This window comes from Accipiter gentilis, chromosome 35 (genome assembly GCF_929443795.1).
Source record: "Accipiter gentilis chromosome 35, bAccGen1.1, whole genome shotgun sequence".
Lineage (NCBI taxonomy): Eukaryota > Metazoa > Chordata > Aves > Accipitriformes > Accipitridae > Astur > Astur gentilis.
In genome coordinates, this window is record NC_064914.1 from 9,494,723 (window position 1) to 9,516,058 (window position 21,336).

Here is a 21,336-nt window from a genome sequence, read left to right on the forward strand (position 1 = left end):
TGCTGCACACATCAGTTACTGAATTCAATGAAATAGATGCAAGTAATAAGTTCATAAACTGATCTCTAAATCACTGCTATTTTGTGGATAGACAAGGTCAGAGTCTCCATCCCTGTATTTCGTTTCATCTACAGGCTTGCAGTCCATTTGACTCTCACTTAAAAGCTATTCCTGATTTCACTCTTGAACTGAACAGCAGGGAAATAAAAACGGACTTCTTGCATCCCTAGCCCCATGGTTACTTGCAACGAATCCTAAAAGGATGGTCACAGTGCACGTTTTTAGGGTTTTATCTGCCATTGGACAACACTTCCAGCTACCCACTGATCAGATAAACACTAACATTAGACACTGTGTAGAGGTCTGGCTTACCAGAGCTATCGCTCCTCTGTCATTGGGTCTTCTTGTCCACAGCTTTTGTAGAGCCCCAGCAAAACAGCCCTCTTCTCTCCCGTTGCATATACATAATGGGCAGCTACACTCATCAGCTAGTCACAGACCTGAGGCACATGAAAGAGGAGCTGGGCATGACCTTCAGCATCAAAATCACCCGCCTGCACGCTCAGAGCAGTGTGGCAGCCCGCTGCCCTCAGTGAGGAGCGAGGCTCTGCAAGCCAACACAGAGAGAGGGGAATGCGCTGCCTCCTATCATGGACGCTACCCTCACAGCCTCATCAGTGTTAATTGTGATTCTCCTGTAGCAGCATGAACTACTCCTATCAAAGAGGTAATGACAACAACAAAACATTTGAAACCAACTTCCTGTATTCTACATGAGAGTGAAAAATACGTGCTTTCCTCCAAACGATGCTGCTTGGTTTTTTCTTCCTCCTCCTTTTTTCCCCCTTCTTGCTTAGTATTCAGCTGTGGGTTTTGCATCTCCTCAGAGATGAGCACAACATGGCCGGTTCCTCACTGGACCTGTTCATGACAAACTTCACTGCCAGTTTCTAATGCTTCTTCTAGCAGCTAAGTTTTGTCCCTCAGTATGGTTTCAGGCTTCCCTCCTGGCTGAGTTGTTGCAGTGTGTTCATAGGTCTCAACCTACGATATTGCCCTGGAAGGAGCAAAATTCCCACTTGCTGACACTAGAGAGGAAACTTGCAGTCTGTGACAGGCCACAAATCCTCCTCTCCTATCAGGGTAAAAAAAAAAGCAGGTACTTGGTACCACACGCCCTGCTTTTCCAACATATGCCACCTTTTTCAGGCTTCTCACAGACAGAGCACTTGAAGAACAAAGACAATCCGGGGCTGAGTTATCCTGCAGGACCACCAGCATCTCTCAGCAGGATCCTGGCCTGACATTCAGGAAATGGTCCAGGGCTCTCCCTACCTACCACATGCACACACACAGAAAACCATCCATCTCCTCTCATTCCTCATTTTCCTTTCCATGGCATTCCCATTTTTGCTGTCACAAACTAGGTATCCCAAGGAGAGTGTTGCAAGGAAGGTCCTTGGTAAAGCTGGTTCCTTACACGACTGTTTGGTAAGGACTAGGACAAACCACTAAACAGGCATGTAAAAACCACAAAGCACATGATTCTGAAAATCATGCATTGCCATTTTTCTATGCATTTTTTTCATGCTGCTTTGCAGTGTACATTTTCATATTGTGTTTTAACAGTGAGATTGATTTAACTGGCAATTGTTTATCTAATATTGCTAGTCTCCCACGTTATTACTATTTTTACAGGCATCAAAAAATTCTGATGAAAATGTTTTAAAGTTGAAAGAACACCCACAAGAGAAGAAAGTTCCAAAATCACCTGAGAAATTTCCAAGGTTTACTTTCTTCCTCAGAAATACAACAAAATAATAATGATTTTCATTGCAATTTCATTTAACTGAAGTCTGTCTCCTACCTTGTGAAATGGGAAATAAGTACCATTATTCTCTGTGTTAACATACTACTTCCAATTAGCTGTACCTTTACATTAAGTTTAGCTACGAGACATTTACTTGCATGCTTCTAAATATACTGTTGGGTTATTTCATTTTATAATCCATGCTGCCTGGAAACTACAGAGCCAGAAGTTTGTTTTTTTCCCTGTAAAGAAGAGTTTCATTTTAAGAATATATGACCAAGAAGAATAAAGCTGAGAAGAAGAAATTTCAGGAAACAGGTATAAAATGAACTCAGCGATCCTCTCTCAACTCTCCATTGCTTCTATTGAGACGATCTTCTCAAAGCCGCTTTGCAGGCTGAGTTGGCCATATGTCCACACTGCCTAGGCTGCAGCAAGGCACCAGCCTCTGTTCAACAAGCAGTAACGCTTTGAAAAACGCTTCCAGTAACGCTGGAAGGCTTTTGATGCACTTTCCAGTTGGCACTCTCATGTAGTTTGGATGCATCTTCTGGACGCAAGCCACCTGAAGCACCACTAGTCAATGTACACCTGAAGAAGAGGCATAGCCCAAAACACTGTAGTTACATGGCCAGGTCAGCACGATGCTATAGCTAGTGTGACCCAGAAAACTAGATGCCACGATGCCTCACCGTAACCAGTCATGACGTCATCTCAACACGGGCACCAAGCAAGGAGGTTGCTGGTCAGGTAACTGCCACTGGGCTTCACAAGACTAAACTAACACCTGGGTCTTGACTGCTTACAAGTTCGGGACAGACAAAAGCCCTAAAACACGCAGACTTGATCAGTGACACTAGCATAAATGGAATGCTTATGGCAGTCATCCCAGGAAAATGCTAAGTGCCACACAAATGGACACTATCCTCCAGTAGATGCTACACAACAGGGAACCCGTGGACCAGCCCAGCCCAGCCAAGGATGGCCTTCTGTCAGAAAGCGACTGTTAGTTTCATCGCTAAGTCGAGGACAAGCCAGAGGGCTGTAGTTTCACACACCTGCACGCTCCAATGCTGACATTGAACAGGCGGGTGCCGAGCAAGGAAGGCCACAGGGTAATGTGAGTTTGGTGCAGACAGAGGATGATGACCACCACCCTCTCCTCCTGGACTGGGCAGCTCATCCCAGACCTGGCACTACTCCAGACTTTGTGCCAGCTCATTTAGCCCACAGCCCAGTCCTGCAAATCCAGTCCTGCCAAGGGATGCTGGTGTCACTCTGCCAGAAACAGCCTGAGGTGACAGGCCTTGGTTCAGTAAGAATCACAAAAAAAACAAACCCAAAAACAATTTTTAAAAATATCACACAAAATCTCACAATGCAACAACATAAAACTGGCACAGGAGCTAGACCCCTGCATGTGAACCAGCTGGTTATCCAGGAGCACGAGGAGGTCACCGCAGGTCACCTCAGCTCTCTTACCTGCAGCTCTGGCTGTCCCTCACAAAACAGCTGAACCCCTCCTGCCTTTCCTGTCCTGCTAGTAACATCCCACTGAAAAATAATCCCTCCGTGGTCACCAGAGAACAGCCAAGGGGGACACGGGGCAGAGCCACTGACAAAGGTAACAGTGAGGTGGCCCTGGGGTCCGCATGGTTACAGAGAAGTCAAGTATGGCACAAATGCTCTCCAAGACTAGGCAGACCGTAGTCAGGTGCTGTGGAATAGCAAGGATCCCTCGCAGCACTCAGCCTTTCTGTACTGGGGATGTCAAACAGCATGAACATGGGTGCAGTTGTCTAGCCAGAGCTACAGCCATGGGGACTTACTCTAAAAATTGCACATACTTGGCCCTCAAAAGCCAGCATTTTGTCTCAGAGTTCCACAAAGCCAGTGTTTAGCTCAATGTGGTCACATAGCAAACCTGTTTCTTTCACCTCCTCTCCAGAAAAGATCTCCTGTTCAGAAACAAAAAAACAAACCACAGATGGTCGCTGTTCATGCTACCCATCTGAAATTTTGAGTCAAGTTAGCTTTTGGTGCTTTGTTTCTATCACCAGAGTCCTTGAAATTCCCACAGAAGTATGAAGGCACTCAGAAGAGAACAGAGAACTGGTTGATCGATTACCTTGCTCTCCATCTGAATTGCACTCCATTAGCTAATGCCATTCAGCTTGTGACATCTTAGTTGCCTTAGGCATATACTGGTACAGCCCTGCTAAAGGCAGGTACTCTGATAAAACTGCACAGATAAAACTGGCAGAGAATCTGGTCTCACATCTGAGGCCATGCCTGGGCCAACAAAACCAAACCAAACCAGAGAATTTTAGAAGCCAGCTACTGAAAGTATTTAACAGCTAGTTCCCAAGAAAGTGTCTGTGGACAGAGGAGTGTCACTAAGATGACTTCACCTTTGACAAGACAAAGGAAAAGTATAATCACATTTTGCATGTCAACAGACACACAAATTCAGCAATTGAAAGATTAATGAGAGAACAGGCTTATTTGCTTTCCTATCACTTTGTCTTATCTCAGGGCTGGAGGAAATACACTAGAAAATGAGTGAGCGGCTGGGTGGTGCTTAGTTGCTGCCTGGGGTTAAACCACAACAATACCTTTGAGATGCCTACCATTTTGTTAAGCTACTGATCAAGTTCAGCTATGCTTAAGAACTTAACGGTGGCAAGGCTGACTGAGAGATATACAGCAATTTCCTTTGGAAAAGGATAGCCAGTTTTCCTTAGGAAACCAGGCTAAAAATTATGTCAACAGGAATTGCAAGGCATCCCAGTTTGATATTAGTATCTAGAGGCTTTTAATCGCTTATGGTGGAGACAACTAAATAGTGCATTATTAAACACTTCCTCATCACAATAAAGGCTATCCTTAAGTTAGTGTCTTTTCCTATATACAACTCCCTGCCCGTATACAGTTTCTTCTGAAAGCCTGCAAGGAAGACTGGGCTAGCAACTTCGGTATAAGCCAAGCAACTAAGCACAGACCCGGGAACAGACTTGTATGCCCACAGGAGTGCCGCACGGACGTTTGAGACTCACGTGGTTGGAGAGGTATACCACCATCTGGATTTAAAAATATGATTGTCCTCTGTGCGTGGTGGAGGTACCGTAGTCCATGTCAAGGACTGGGAGTGATCTGCATGCTTACAAAGACAGACCTGGAAGCCTTGCACAGCTGCAAAACAAACGCTCAGAGTTTATTATGGTACCAGATTCACGTGACGTACGTCAGGCAGAGAAGGGTGGTCAACGACAGGCATTGGGCAGTCCTCAAAGCAGGACTTCTTTACTACCAGGACTTTCTTTAGCCATGGAGCTTCAGCTCAAACTCTCATCCCCATCTTGGAAGTGGATTTCTTCCCTGCCTTTCCGAGGCACAGCTCTGTTAGGACACCCACAGTCCATCTGAATTTCTCAACTTGGGTCTTTTCATGTGTCCGATATTTACAGGGACAGAATCTCTGGCTTTGCTTGTCATCAGTAATACATCTATCCTATGAAGAACAAGAAAACTAGGACACCAAAAAAACCCCCAACCCTAAAGGCAGAGAAGTCCATTTCTCTTTCAACTGCCTGAAAAAACACCTTCCTCCTGGACCCCTGTGGATATACGCAAAGAGAGAGAGAATGCAGCCTTTGAACAGTAACTGGGATAAATCTCTTTCTCCTCTGATCATTCCCCCTCTGACTCATAAATCTCAATCTACCAGGAAAATAGTGCACAGCTCTCACAAAGCATTACTTGCACCTAGAAGGGAGGCACAATTAAAAGAAGAGACAAGAGAGACAAATGATATGGGAGCCATTTCCTTAATGAACAGAACACTTTTCCCTTCTTATTCGTCATAATGACTACCAATAAAGAACAGGAAGAAGCAACAGGTTTGAATACAACACCGATGAATTTAAGTTTAATCCAAGTAAAGTGCCTTATAACAAGTGTGGATTGAAAAAGATGCTGAGAAGGGCGGTTTTCAGAGAGACTGCTTACATTTTAATGTTTAGCGAGACCTGAATCTGCAGTAGATGGGTACAAAAAACAAGGAGAAAATGTCTTTTTTTTTAATTTTAACAAGTTAGGGCAAGTGAGATTCATCTCTCATTTTTGTGTGTTCTTTAAAAAAACAAGAAGAAAATCCAAATAAAAAAGGCAATAAACAAATACTGAGACCTGGGAGGGAAGGCGGGCTTTATTCTACCCCACGACTAGCCCTCAACTCCTGTTCTTCTGCGGTCATGGTCACAGCTCTCCCGCATAGCATCACCTCCCTCTCTGATTTTCAGACCTCACATACTAGCTTAGGTAGCTACAGCAAAGCTTCGGTGCTGCCCAGAGAGTGTCAAAACGTGAGAGGTGCTAAAGGAGTCCTGTAGGTCCCTCTCCACCAGGTCACTAGACATGGGCTCTTGCTAGGACTCAGGCAAAGTAGGGGGAAGGCTGGCTCATACCCCTTATTCCCACTGATGCCACCTTGACCCACATGATTGAGCCTCGTGGGCTGACTCCCAGCACACGGTGCTGTGACTGAAGTTTTCGCACTTGGAGCACTGCAGCATCCTCTCTATCCTGTGGATCAAATGGCCAGTAGCTGGCATGAGCAACAGTTTACATCACTCACAACTGAACCTGAAAGACAGGAAGATTAGCTGCCAGGGCGATTTAAGACTCCCAAAGCAGAACAGAAGCAGATAAGGAAAGCAAAGCAAACCATCCTTAGAAGGATAAACAAACTTTGCAGCTGACACAGGAAAAGCAGCTATTAAGGTAAGCAGGGGTGTTACCAGTCTCAAGCTAAAAGTATTTTGAAAGGTGACAGCAATTAAGAACCCATGCAAGCCTTGAGCTTAAAAACACTCTGACCTTGAAGGAACTCAATCTGCCTTTCTGGTTCCCAGGACATATGGCCTCAGTAACAGATGATCTATATCACTTCCTAGTTCAGTATAGCTACACAGGTATCCCATAAGGCTTGTCTGGTTCAGGACAGAGGGTCTTTGCCTCACCTGCTGACTGTTCAGCTGCCTGCTACCCTGACTCGTCACTTTGGAATCACTGCTGCCCCAAGCCCCCACGTGCTAGATGGAGCCAGCTGGACTACTCCACGATTCCGGACCAACTTCAGCTGTCACACAGGCCCTGGACCAGGATGGCCGGTTGCACTGAAGATTTTGTCTCAGACGAGCATCTCCACTCCTCCCTGGATGTCACTGTCACCTTGTACCATGGGATCTCTCCTGCCACAAGAGCCAGCACAGCCATTACATCCCATAAGCACCACCACAGTCATACACCCCAATCCAGTGCCCCAGGTCTTCGGACGCAAAAGAACAACCCGTCTCTCCCGTACATCAAAACCAAACAAGTCTAGCAGAAATGATGACATCTTGGACACGTCGAGTTTTCCGCTGAAACAGTGCCACCCTGGTGACTTGGTTCACTCCAGGCAGCAGTCTGGGGACAAACGCAGCAGTTTCTCTCCTATCCTCCAATAGAAAGCACTTCCACAAACTTCTAGGTGGTACTGGGAGAACAGCACCCAAACTGTCTCCCGTTTCTCTGCTCCCCCTGCTGGGTGCCAGCCCAGCATTATCAAAATGCCTGCTTGGGTAGCGCTGCCAGGCAGCAGCACACGGAAGCTAAAGCAGCCTGTAAAGTTACTACACAGTCTCCCAAAGAGCTCAGTAATTACCACTGTTAATTCTTACCAAGACCAATAGCACCACTACTCTTTAGAGGGACCAAGCAGATCAAAAAGCAGATCCGGGAAGAGAGTTTCCGAGTTACAGGCTTCAGTGTCAGCAACCGCTGACATCTCCAGCCAACAGCCAGATCACGCAGCCCTCCCAAGGCTGTACGCCCACCACCTAATATTCCACACTGGCATCAGCCCACAGCCACTGCCAACGATTGTACGTACACGGATGCTGATCCACGCACAGCTATTCAAAAACAAAGGAATCACAGCCCCTGTAATTGTGAACTTGCATATTGGTGCAAAGAAAGACAGTGGATATATCGGGTTTGTTGCATAAAGTGTGGGCCAAGAAGCTAATCACTTCTATGTGTCTCATGATACTTTTTTTCCCTTGTCAAAAGGGGATAATCCACCATTCTCCATATTCCACTGTATTTTCAAATGCAATTCAAGTTGGGGCCTCCCCTATCTTTATTAGGCAAACAGACTAAATGCCAGGGAGAATGGATTTTAAATCTACATTTTAAGCACTGGAGTAGTAGAACTAGTCAAGACACAAAATTACTTACAACTGCTTGCTCACTGCAATATAGAGAGAGGTATAGAGAGGGGGTTGGTTTCATTTGGGTTTTGCTTTACATCTTAAAGACGGATTATTACCGCAGGAAAAGTACAACCGAAATGATTGAAGTAGTCACATTCCTCCTTCCATGTTTAAATGCGTTTCAAGCTCAGATCTGGAAGCGGAACAAAAGCACACATAGATCTCCTCCGAATTTTCCAAGCTACAGAACAATAAGTCCCACACAGTAGAAAACAAGATCTAATACAAGAGGTGGCAGCTGGGATTTCATGCTGCTTATATGTATTCACATAAACAGATACGCAATCACAAGCAAGCGTCACTCCTTTGACACTGGACAGGCATTCTCTCTCTAGCTGTGCATGGAAGGGATAGTTTTGCCATACACTGCTCCAACAGCAGTCAATCAGAACTAGTAAGGGAGTCACTGCATTTTACAGTTCGTAGCAGTCACATTCTTCAAAAGCAAGGCCTGGTTTTTCTCTCTGTAAAATCAGTTCATGCAAGCCCAACGTGGCCCCACGCACCCCCTGAGATTCAGCCAACAGATTCCCAATTAAGACATGCTGAACTGGACAACTTGGAAAGCACATTTCAGTACCCAAAAGGCAACAGGGTAGCAAGATCTTCCACTAGCGTCTAGTAAACAAGAAACAAGGAAAGCCCATGCTTGCCAGGCAATCACTTACCCTCAGACACACCAGGCAAACTCTGTCACGGAAGCACTTGCACCACCCACAGAAGACCTTGAGGAATCAAACATGCAGCCCATCATACAAAAGATGCTACTGCCTCCTAAGCCCCAGTTTGCACCATAATACCAACAAGATCCCAAACTCAGTAAAAACACCACGGTGTTTTTATTTTCTCGTGTCTTTAGACAGTGATTGCAACATACCCTCTTCTCTTCCACTCCCCTGCACAGCTCAAGCGCACACGGGGCTTCCTTTCTTTATGAAACTAGACAATTAAAATCTACTTTGTAACAACAATTTGTTTGGATTCCCATCTATAAAAGCCTCCAAAAATGCCACACTGTACAGTAATTCCTCTACCGGTGAAATACAAAGGTTCGGTAATGTTTATAAAGACATTTAAACGGCATGAGCAAAACTATTTTGCTTCATTACATTTTCCAACCCTTCATGCTATGTACAAGCTCACTGCTTCCAAGAGTCACCCCTACTCACATGATCAAATCATGCCACTTGAAACGCTCCGACATTATTTTGCCATATAAAAAGGTTGAAATTATCGTGACGACAGCAACCTAAGGACTGCAGGTACCCAGAATCTGGTATGAGAAGTGAAAGCTGAAAAAGAGTTAGAGCTCTTGAAATTACACATTTTAAATACCAGAGACACAAAGTGTTTAAAAGCCATTCAATACCACGCCTCACCAGAAAACCATAAAACCATCAAAGGTTCTGAAACACTTGTCCTGAATCATTTCAATGGAAATATTAAAGGATGAAAACGCCCCATGGAATTACAGGATTCATTTATATAGACTGACAAACTCACTTTGTGGTAACGTGTTTTTAAATGTCAAGCAGTATAAACAAGGTATCTGAAATTACCACCTAATACAACGACTTGAACTTCAGCGCCTTCAAAATCACACTTATACGAAGACTGAAATCAGTTTGACAGACTGAGGTATAATCAAAATCACTGTAGTCAAGAGAAATTTATCCAAAGCAAAAACCATTTCATGCTTGCACACATGTGTGTTTACTATAAAAGTAGAGCATAGGTTTTCAACAGCGACCAAAAAAAGGCTCGAAACACACTTGGAAAAAATAAATTCTGCCACTCACTCCGCTTTTGCTGGGCACGCCGATTTTCACATTTTGGTCAAAGATCACTCGGCTTCTCCAGTTTACCTCACTTTGAGAAAATCATTTTCAGAAGACATGCCTCCAAGAAACATCGGACAACTGTACGTCCACATGATTAAATAAGAGGTAGGATCTGTCACGCACTTTACAACAGCAGCGACCGCTTGCTTGCAAGCCCCTGGCCAGAATCCTTCTCCTTGGCAAAATAAATTTTAATGCTAGACAGTTCTCAAGACATCACATCAACAGGAAAAGGATTAGCTCTCCCTCGCATCAATAAAGCGCATCATCTGACCTAAAGTGCAAGTCTTCATCACTAAACCACTTTCAGAAGAAACAGTGCCAACCTTCAAAGACATCTTCCTAGAATGAGCTGTCTTTCCTGACCATTTTGACTACTTACAGACTTTATATCTGTCTAGTTCTTCACCTTTTAGGAAGGCTAAGGAGGTCGGAGAAGTAAAGGACAAGTCCAGCCAGTATTATTCATGGACCTCTTTTTTCACTCTTGTTAAGTACAGATACGCAGCACTGCAGAATCCTTCGGGACTGATTTCTCCCACCAAACCCACGCTGCAGACTTAATCTTAAAAGCATATCCTCTCGAGGATAAACAAAGTAAGCTCATATCCGCCAGACCTGAAAGATGTTTTCACCAATGCCTCAGGACTGTCCACTGCTGGTATTTCAACCGCTGAGCTTTCTTCAGGAGGTCTAGGGTCACTGATGATGCTCGGCTTTGGCCTTTCCTTGAGGTTGCCGGTCAGCCCACCGATAACGGTGTTCCACAAGCAGTTCTGTCATTTAGACCCTGCAAAACCAGACAGTCAGCAAAACACATTGCTAGGCCTACTGTCCAGCCTCTCAGCAGTCTGCAAAACAAAAATGCTCTCTGAACTTTTCACCTTTGCATCACCACCAGTTTGGGATTAAGCCTGAAAACCCAAAAGAAAGCTCCAAGTGGAAATAAGCACTACCTTTCAGCTCATTCCAAGCCCAAGACCACAATGCTTCCCATAAAAAGATTTGGTTACAGAACAGGGAGTTTTCACATCTCACTAAAAACCATCCTCTCCACGTTAACTTAGAGCTTAGCATGTAGTGGCGTGGCTGTATTTCAAGCCAAAGAACGAACCACAAAACAAAGTACCAAATCCATACAATATTAATCGTTGAGTTTCTCAGTGCTTAAATTACAGACTTGAGAGATCACTGAAGGACTCGCATCCAAAAAACATACTTCTTTTCTGCTGAAATTTCAACTTTTCCCAGCAGACGTTCAAATGCCAAAATATTTCTAGGGATGGTCTTTGTACATTTCTTTCCAAGAGTCGCCAGGCGCCTCTTGCATGTCATTCAGAGATCCCATCCTCATCTGCAAGTCTAGCTCCACTGACAAAGTACAATTAGCACCCTTCAGTCAGATCTCCTCCCCCCCCACCGCTCAAGAACAGAATACCTGCCTTACAGCTCATCAAGTTGAAGGACAGGGAGGGGTCACTCCCCACTTAAGACAGGCTCAACCTGGGGAAGAAACCAAATCCCTGTAATCTGCTACCCATCAAGTCACAACAAGGCTACGAGGAAGCAAAACCCAGCCTGAGAACAGCTTCCCCCCGGGGAGCCCTCCCGCCTTCCCGCCTCAACTCCACTCCCCGTTCTCTCCACCTCCTCCCCCCGGCGGCGCAGGGGAACAGGGGACGGGGACGGGGGCTGGGGTCGGTTCCTCGCCCCTTGTCTCTGCCGCTCCTTCCTCCTCAGGGGGAGGAGGACTCCGCGCTCGGCCCCTGCTCCGCCCTGGGCTCCCTCCCTCCCTCCCACGGGAGACAGCCCTTCCCCAACTTCTCCAGCGTGGGTCCTTCCCGCGGGCTGCAGTTCCTCACAGACTCCTCCAGCGCGGGTCCCTTCCACAGACAGAGTGCAGTCCTTCCGTCACAGACTGCTGCAGTGTATTGGTTTTGTTTGGCAAGGTTTTGGTAGCGGGGGGGGGGGTTACAGGGGTGGCTTCTGTAAGAAGCTGCTGGAAGCTTCCCCTGTGTTCGAGAGAGAGCGAGCCCATACTAGCTGGCTCTAAGACGGACCCGCCGCCGGCCAAGGCCGAGCCAATCAGTGATAGTGGTAACGCCTCTGTGATAACATTTTTTAAGAAGGAAAAAAAGTTGGGACGGAGAGAAACTGCCGCCGGAGTGAGGAGTGAGAACATGTAAGAGAAACAAGCCTGCAGACACCAAGGTCAGTGAAGAAGGAGGGGGAGGAGATGCTCCAGGCGCCGGAGCGAAGATTCCCCTGCAGCCCGTGGTGAAGACCCTGGTGAGGCAGGCTGTCCCCCTGCAGTCCAGGGAGGTCCACGGTGGAGCAGATCTCCACCTGTAGCCCGTGGAGGACCCCACGCCGGAGCAGGTGGGTTCCCGAAGGAGGCTGTGACCCTGTGGGAACCCCGCGCTGGAGCAGGTTCCTGGCAGGACCTGCGGATCTGTGGAGAGAGGAGCCCACGGAGCAGGCTTTCTGGCAGGACTTGTGACCCCGTGGGGGACCCGCGCTGGAGCAGTGTGCTCCTGAAGGACTGCACACCGTGGAATGGACCCATGCTGGAGCAGTTCGTGATGAACTGCAGCCCGTGGGAATGGCCCACGTTGGAGGAGTTCGTGGAGGACTGTCTCCCGTGGGTGGGACCCCACCCTGGAGCAGGGGAAGAGTGTGATCAGCCCTCGTCCTGAGGAGGTGAAGCGGCAGAAAATAACGTGTGATGACCATAAACCCCATCCCTGTCCCCCTGTGCCGCTGGGGGGGCTTGGTGGTGAAATCCGGGAGGGTAGTTGTGCCCGGGAAGAACGGAGGGGTGGTGGGAAGGTGTTCTGAGATTTCATTTTACTTCTCATTACCATGCTCTGGTTGATTTGTAATAAATTGAGTTAATTTTGCAAATTGAGTCTGTTTTGCCCGTGACGGTAATAGTGAATGATCTCTCCTGTCCTTATCTCGACCCGCGAGCCTTTTGTTATATTTTCTCTCCCCTATCCAGCTGAGGATGGGGGAGTGATAGAACGGCTTTGGTGGGCACCTGGTGTTCAGCCAGGGTTAACCCATCACATGCAGCGCGGGAGCCGCGGCCATTTTGGGGGACATCCGCTCCCCCGCTCCCCTCCACGGGCTGGGGGCGGACAGCCTGCCACCTCCCCGCGGGCTGCGGGGGCATCCCCTCCTCCCCCGCTCCTCCTCCTTCCCTGACCTCGGGATCCGCAGAGGGGTTCCTCTCACGTCCCACTCCCCCGACTCCCTCACGGGGCGTTCCCCTTCGGAAATCTCTTCTCCCAGAGGCGCTACCGCCGTCGCTGAGGGGCTCGGCCTGGGCCAGAGGCGGGGCCGGCTCCGAGCCGGGGGAGCTTCGAGCAGCTTCTCCCAGGAGCCGGCCCTGCAGCCCCTCAAACCCCGCCACAAACACACACACACACACACAAAAAAAACCCAACAAAAAACCGAAAGAGGGAGGGAGCAGATGCCGAGAAGAGCGGCGAAGGGCTGCAATGGTGCTCACCTCAGTCAAGAGGCTTCTCTCAGCAGAGGTGCAGCAAGCCTTCATCTTACTGGATTCCAAAGGAGTAACTGTTATAAATTAATTTAGTCCCAAACAGGATTCCAAACAAAGTTAACAATTTATTAAATGAATAAAGGCAAGCAGTTTCACAGCCTGGTGCAGAGATCCTGACTGGGAGATCACTGTACCTCCAGGAGTTAGGGATCCACCTAACAGTTAACCTGAGCGGGTGCAGGTCTGTGCTGCGCTGTACGTACAGCGTGGCCTTCAGGCTGCGTCCCTACACATGTCCCTTGGCCGCAGGATAAACGGAGCTGGTTGACTGTAACAGAGGAGCCTCCAGGCAGCTCCTGCTTGGTACCAGCGATTACGCCACCTGCGCGGCTCTGCCGTTATCTAAAGTGCAGGAAGAAGTCCGCGCATGAACATCCTTTATGCATAGAGATGTTTTCTTCTAAGCAAAGTTGTATAACACCGTGAATGACCAAAAGGAGGAACTTCTCCACAGGCAGGATCTGTACAGTGTGCCAAGGGAAAATCCATCTGGGGTCTGCCCAATGCTGCATGAACACAGGGTCCCCAGCATCTGAAGGGACCTAAGATTTACTTGCTACCTAGATGCCTCTTCTTCCTGGCTACGTCGCCTCCCAAGATCTTGCCCACCCCCAGCCTACTGGAGACGGGGGAATGTTAGAGAGACAGCCTTGATGCTGTGCCAGCACTGCTCAGCCATGGCCAAAACACTGCTGTGTTATCAACAGCTCTCTAGCTACCAGTACAGAGCACAGCACTACGAGGGCTGCTGTGGGGTAAAGGAACTCCAACTCAGCCAGATCCAATACAGAAGGAAAGTGGAGGAACAACAGAGGGGGCAGCCCAGGGACAGAGCCTCAGGTCTCATCTGGCCGCTCCTGTGACCATACGGTGTATTCAAAATCAAATACCTGAAGTGCTCCCTTAGATGCAGTTTACAGCCAGGAGACAAGAAGGTGGCAGTTCTGCATTTTGCAGCTCCCAGGCTGATGGCAGAGCCAAAGCAAAAAAAAAAACCACAACAGAAACCAAACCAACCAAGAGAGGTAAAACTGGAGCACAGGGAGCAAATGCTTTTCTTTCACCTTAGGCCAACGGCTCGGACGCTCTCTATGCTGCCCTGCCACAGAGGGCATCCCTCTCGTACCAGTAAGAGACATAAGAGTGAATTAAAGCCAGGACCCCAAACCAGACCAAAAACCCAGTCATGATCAAGAAGAAAGTGGAGAATGCATCAACTATAGCAGAAAATTATTTTGGAATAGCAGAAAATTATTTTGGACATTCCCAGTTTACATTTGGAAAAAAAGAGAAGGAAAACAAAGAGGAGGAATTAGGTATTAAATGAAGAGCACTGAATGATAAAGCAGTAGCAGTCCCTCTACCACTACAAACCCACACCCCCACACGCACGTACGCACACAGACTGAACACCACCAAACTCCCCTTGACTGTGACGTTCCCCTCAGCTTGCTGGTCTAGAGATACTGAATGCCTGAAGCACACCAAGGATAACTGAAAACATCTGCATGGCTTTAATGGGAATCCTCCAACTGAAACAAAGCGCTTTCTCCCTCTGTCTGCGTTGGCACATCCCCGAGTCACGCTCTCACTCCTCTCCTTCAAAGTCAAGATTCCTAAACGTGAAAAGTGGGAGTGGGGAAAGGCGAAGGGAAGAGAAAAAGAGGGAGAGCATCATCAGTGGAAGACCTGCCAGCTGCTGCTGATGTTGCCCTGTTTGGGGGACCACCCCAGCAGAGAGGAGCTGGTTTGCATGCCACGGTCCTCCCTGCCTGTTCCCGTTTGCTCAGCCTTGCCGGCCAAAGCGTGGGAAAAGCGTAGGCATGCGCCGTCGCTTGCAGAGGAGCACGGTCACATGCAATCCTTTACCTTTTTCCTCCCTGGATTCAAAGGGTTTCTGTCTTCAAAGTGAGAGCCTTCCATACGGTCATTTGTGACATTTCATCCAGGATAACAGTCTCAGAAGGATCAGTCCTGCAATAAATATTTTACATAGCAATCCGTGATTATGGGAACTGATGCCACCAAGGGCATTAGCATCAGGAAGAGGAACAGCGGAGCCCCGAGAATCAAAGCTCTGCATAAGTGTGGGGGATTTTGCTGGATGAGGAGTTTTGGGAGGCAAGCCGGGGAGCTGCAGATCAACAGCTCTGTGCAAAGGCTCTTGCTGGGGCTTAGCCCCGGTCCGGGTTCCTAAGCCACTGCTGGTACAGATCACGCCTGCAACTCCTCATGTGTAAGTATGAGGATCTCCAGCTACCGTAAAGGCACTGATGAGGCAAGGTTTGGGGGTCAAACGCGAGTGCTGCAGCCACTCTGCTTGCGGTCAGAGCCCTGCAATCACTTCCTGCAGCCCTGCCCCCAAATTTGATTTTCCCACCAAGCTGCCTGCTGGTTTCTGTGGGATGCCCCACAAAGAGGCAAGTGGAGAAAACTCTGCCAAACACCTTCAAGCTAATCTTGCCGGGGGTCCTGGTGCTTGGTGGAGCTTTACCTGTCACTGCTTTGCTTTGGGATATCCACGTCACTGGTCTTCCCCACGTTCAGCTGAACTGAACTTGCAGCAGCAGCAGCTTCCATGGCCCCCCTGGACTCCTGATGTAAAAAAGGGACAAATCACGTTCTCTGTCTTTGATCCAAGTGGAGATAAGCTGAATGCCCAGCACAAACTTAGCAGTCTGTCCTCCGCTTCTGCCCCTTGGCAGCTATTCGTATTAGTGCAGCAGGGGAGAAACTGTTCACTCCAAAGATTTCGGGGCAGGGGGATTGTGTGTTCAAAACACGATTATGAGCAAGTCTTGCCAGCAGCAGCAGCAGCAGCATCTAATAATAATCATCATAATGATAATGACCTTTGTGAAAAACAACTTGTTTTAAAAATTACACCTGTATTCAAGCGTTCAGCTCACTGCCACTTGAGGAAACAAAGGTTACAAAAGTTACAGGTATTGGGATCTATTTCGATTGAGTGCTGATCTTCCCCCAACGTTTCCAGACAAGCTGTAAGAGAAACAGGCAATCTCACAGCCACACGGAGATGTCCAGCCCCGAGGACACAGCAAGCCTTACCTCTCACTCCAACGCTGCAAACACCCCGCTGCCGAGCGGTGGCAGCTCTTACCATGATGGGAAAGATGATGGTGGCACGGGACACCTTGATGGTCCAGAACAGGACGAGGCAGGTCAGCTGGATCGCCGTGAAGAAATGCACCTTTCGCAAGGGCACGTGCGCAGGTAGATGAAATCCGGCTGGTGTTTTGCTGGCATCCAAAACGGCTTCAAGCGATCAAAGAACTGCGAAATAAAAGGGAAAGGTTGCCACCTTGGGACTGCGGCAAGTTTCTGGCCCTCTCGAGACATGGAGGCACTTTGCAGCAGCTCGCTTGCCGTCAGAAATCCTGGATCCCACCGCATTCCTCCTGGGAGCAGCACCCATTTTCCCTTCGCTCCATCTAGCAACCGGCTTGCCCCTGAGAGCTGCCCACCAAACGGCAACTATTCCATGCCATTCCATTATTAGCATTTCTCGGCCCACTGAATCCCCCAGCGAGGATTTCCACCAGTGGTAGAAACTGCCTTCCCTTTGCACTGAATTCCCCCGCTTTTCACGTAAACAAACACTGACCTGCCCTAAACCCTGCAACAGAGAGCGCTGAACTTGCCTGGTCCTCCCAGCCCTATATACCTCCTGTGCCTCCACCAATCTTTTTCTTACACAAAAGAGTTTCACTTCTTGCTCTTCGAGAAGTTTTTCCCATGCCACTGCTTTTTTCCCTGCTGCTACGGAGACAAAATACCAGGGAGCCGACATGCTGCACGCTGTAAAACAGTCCGTACCTGAATTCCTCTGAACGACAACACACCCATGTAGAGAAAGACGCCATAAAGCACAGGCATTGGTATAAACTGGGCGGGGGAAAGAAAAAAAAAAAGAAAGAATACAATCGTTTATTTTTCTGTATTGCATTTTCAGTATTACCACCCTCTTCCACAGGCACTGCCTAAAATTGCTTGAAGCTTTCCAGCTTCCATTCAGGCTTAGAGATGGGTCAGATTTTAACCATTGTTTTGCCATGTTGTGCGCACGAGTGAGCTAAGGCTCTGCTTTAGGCTGAACTTGGGAGATACCTCTCCTCAGAATAATCCTATTTTCCAGAAAGGTTGGAGGAAAATAGGCGATTTCACCCGTGCTACCCTATGCCGCATTCTCTGGCGGTAGAAGAAACACTTCTGCCTATTCTTGGGGCAACAGGCAAAGGCCACAGGCCTCCTTTTAGCCTAGAGACGAGATTACTTTGTGGGAGGAACGTGCAAGGAAGCCCATGGGGATGACCTCAGTGTGTTTAGCTCCTGGGAACTGCTGCTCCGGGGCATTTGGGGAGCTTATTGCAGCCACTAAAGGGCTGCCTGTTTGAAAGACAGCAGATGTGCTGGTCTGAATATGCTCAACTGTAACCCATAAACATGGGCGGGCCTAAAAGACACCCAAAAATTCAAGCAGTTGCGTTGCTTGCTCATCTCGAGCACACCAAACGGGGGCCTGAAGGGCTGCAAAGCCTAACGGAGGCTGGTTCCCACCGTGGGTCAAGCCCCAAGGGTTGGGATCACCTCCTCCTCCGCTCCACAACTAACTACTCAGGCCTGCAGAGAGGGGACTGTTTGTCTGTAACCTCCAACAAGCTCGCGGTTGTTGGGTGGTTTGCATTTTCCTCTCACCTTTAACACAGAAGTGAAGAAGACGGAGCAGCCCATGAGCACAAAAATCAGCAAGCCAGTGACTCTCTGCTCTCGTATCCCCAGAAACTTGGGTTGCTCTCCTGGAGCTGAGCAGTCAGACTCTACTTTGAGGCTATTCACGTGGGTGATGGACAGGACGGTCGCAGCCACAAACCAGGGCAGCCCCATCACAGAGCACACCCCGAGCATCACGGCCACCACAAAAAGGTCCAGGTGGTACCCGCATCCTTTCTGCAGGCAGGAAAACAAGAAACAGAGCATCCCATAGCACAAGAGCAAGGATAACGTCGCAAGTCAGACTCAAACCCTGCTCGAGCACAAGTCAACTTCTTCAGAAGTCAAAACAAGAAATGGAAACAAGTAACGGTGTATGCAGGCTTTGCCCAAGCACCTGGCATGAAAATCTGGCAGGAGTTCAGACACAATGGATATGCAGAGCTCGTGTGATAAATACTTCTCCATAAAACAACAACCCACAACCCAAAAGCACCAAACCATTTTTTCCACTCACAAAGAAAACTGTACCACTTGCAAGGAAGGTGTGACTCTGAGTTATCCCTGGCAGCGCATCAAAACAATTCATTCCCCACACCTGCTGCTGCTGCCATTTTAAAACAAACACGTGCTTCTCTATTGCTCTAAGATTAATTTGCTCCTCCAAAAGGTTGCTCATCTGAACTGCCCTGTCACTTGCTCCCTGCATCATCGTTAATCCAGGAGAGCATCCTGCCATGCAGCCTGACCTTGTCCCAAACCAATGCCTTCAGAAAGCATCGGGAATAAGAGCTTCTCCCCAGACCTGCAGCCCAGAAGGGGCTGGAGTCATCTCTCACAGGCCCTTACCTTCAGCTTGTGCTCCTTCCTGTTCACAATAACGGCACTGATCTGCTGGTCCATGAATATCAAGATGGTGCAGAGCAGAGCTGGGACGAGCGCAGCCAACACCGTCCACCAAGGGTTGGGTCCTATGGGGTTGATGAACCACCCGTGGTCGTCTCTGGTAGGCTGCAACAAAGCCCACACATCAGCATCGTCTCCCAGCCCAGGCACTCCACTGGCTTTCATTTTCCCCTCCCTCCCTGTGTCAGAGCACCTCCCAGCCCTGGCTTCATGTCCCCCTCTCCCGGGGGCTTCAGCAGTGCCAGTCTCCTCTTTGCAAGCACCTCTAGATACTTCCCCTGTAGGTATCTAGTTTTGGGGCCATCTTCTCGTTTCCAGGAGGAAGCAAGGCACTTGGAGGTGGAAGAGGAGATGGTCACACCACCAGCATCTCCTCCAGACTCAGCCCTGCCCTGCCCCAGCATCACCTTGTGGCACCCCCCGTGCCAAAACACCCCATTACCTTGAACGCATGGGGGACCTGGAGCTTTGGCAATGGGATCCCAACCACAAAGTCAAGGAGCACCATGATGACGATGGTGAGGAAAACAGCAAAGTCACTCACTGTGGACCGTACCTGGGGCGAGAAACCAGAGGTGAGAGGGGCATGGCAAACAGGGCCGTAACGTGAGATGCAAGAGTTGCAGACATCCACAACATTAAGGCTGCTTAACCAAATCCCACCACCCCTCTGAGCACATGCAGCCTGATCCCTTGCTTAGATACTGCTGCTGTGTTTGTCCCTGTGAGATCTGGGGTCAGACAATAAAAAAAGCTTAACTAGGCCGACAAGGGTTGGTTTAAGTCAAAACCTAAAAATAATAATAATAATATTAAAAATAAGAAAACACATGTCTGCCACTACAGCTACACTCACAGCTACAATGGCAACAAGGCACTGAGGCATCCTTTAGTCCTCAAAAGGAAGTTCCTCACTCGAATCTACTTTCCGCTCAAGCACATAATGCGCAGAAGGTAGGGGAAAAAAAACAAACCAAAAACCCCAACCCCCAAAGCTTTGGGAAACCTGACTTCCTACGACCTGAGGAGGAAAAAAAAAAAATTAAGAAAAAAAATCAACCCCCAAAAATCTTCAATCTGGGGCACGTCACGAGGCATGTGGGAAATGCTACGATGATTTTGCACTCAGGGAAATGAGTGCGGGACATCCAAGCTCTTGGAGAGCTTGGCCTGCAAGGCCAACGTTTCCCAGCTTGACCAAGGCAGGGCAAATACTGCTTAGTGCTCCAGGAAAGCCATTTTGGGAAACAAGTGTGGAGATGGACACTGGCCACCTCCTTCTACTTACTCTGGTTGGAAAGTAGCGGCTGGTTTTAAACTTCTTCAAGAAGCTTGACAGGGCAAAGGTGGCGAAGAAGAGGATGCAGCACCAGAAGAATACATCAAGGGTGTAGGGGCCATCGCGTCCACAGGCAGGTCCTTGAAACACCCCACGCAAATACCGACATTCCTGGAGAAACAGAGCGTCAGGACACAAAGGCAGTGCACGTGCGGCAGGGAAACCTCGCATAGCTAGGGGGTTTTGAGGATCTTGGTCCAAGATCCACGACCCTGTAACTGCTCCTGCCAATGGAGATTTATATTTAATGAGCAGCAGCAGCTGAACAAGTGACACATCGAACTACAGAGCAGAGAAATGAGATGTGAGGGGACACCATATGCTAGTAACACATTACAAGAAACACTCATCCAGGTGACACTCTCCCATCAGTTGCTTGCATTCATAGCATTGTGTTTCCTTAACTGCCTCTGGCTTCAGTCCTGACATCTTCCCGCAAAAAACAACATGCCAGGCTCTCCCAACCCTGTGAAGAAAACCTCATCAGCTTTCCTAACTAAAAATAATTCTTTTAAAAATTATTTTTAAACCTGAAAAGGACTAGGATTCACAGGACTAGCGTCATTACATTCACTTCACAGTTCAAAATGGGAGGACAAAAGATAATTGACATGACAAACGCCACAGTTACAGACGTTCCTTCCTGGGGGTGCAGTTCGCACACCTAGGAGCTCATGCCTGCAAGAATGGGTGACGCCAGGCAGCAGTCTCCTTACGTGCCTCTGATCTCAGGAAGAAACAGGTAACGTGAATACTTTTACTCCATTTGCATCCTGAGGACCGGAGATGGAGCCCAAGATTTGCCTAGATGACACAGTCGGTTC

General features: G+C 48.3%; 1 protein-coding gene across 1 annotated transcript in view; it reads right to left on the reverse strand.

Moving 5' to 3' along the window:
* The window catches only part of LOC126034693 (electroneutral sodium bicarbonate exchanger 1-like), a 112,525-nt gene extending 91,927 nt beyond the window's left edge, over positions 1-20,598 (reverse strand). Inside the window, exons 1-3 of the mRNA XM_049792662.1 lie at positions 20,462-20,598; positions 19,616-19,729; positions 19,117-19,278 (exon numbers count right to left, since the gene is read on the reverse strand). Of these exons, the coding sequence (XP_049648619.1) occupies positions 19,117-19,278; positions 19,616-19,681 (228 nt within the window). The 5' untranslated portion in view covers positions 19,682-19,729; positions 20,462-20,598. The remainder of the gene's footprint in view (positions 1-19,116; positions 19,279-19,615; positions 19,730-20,461) is intronic.
* Between the last annotated feature and the right edge of the window lie 738 nt (positions 20,599-21,336).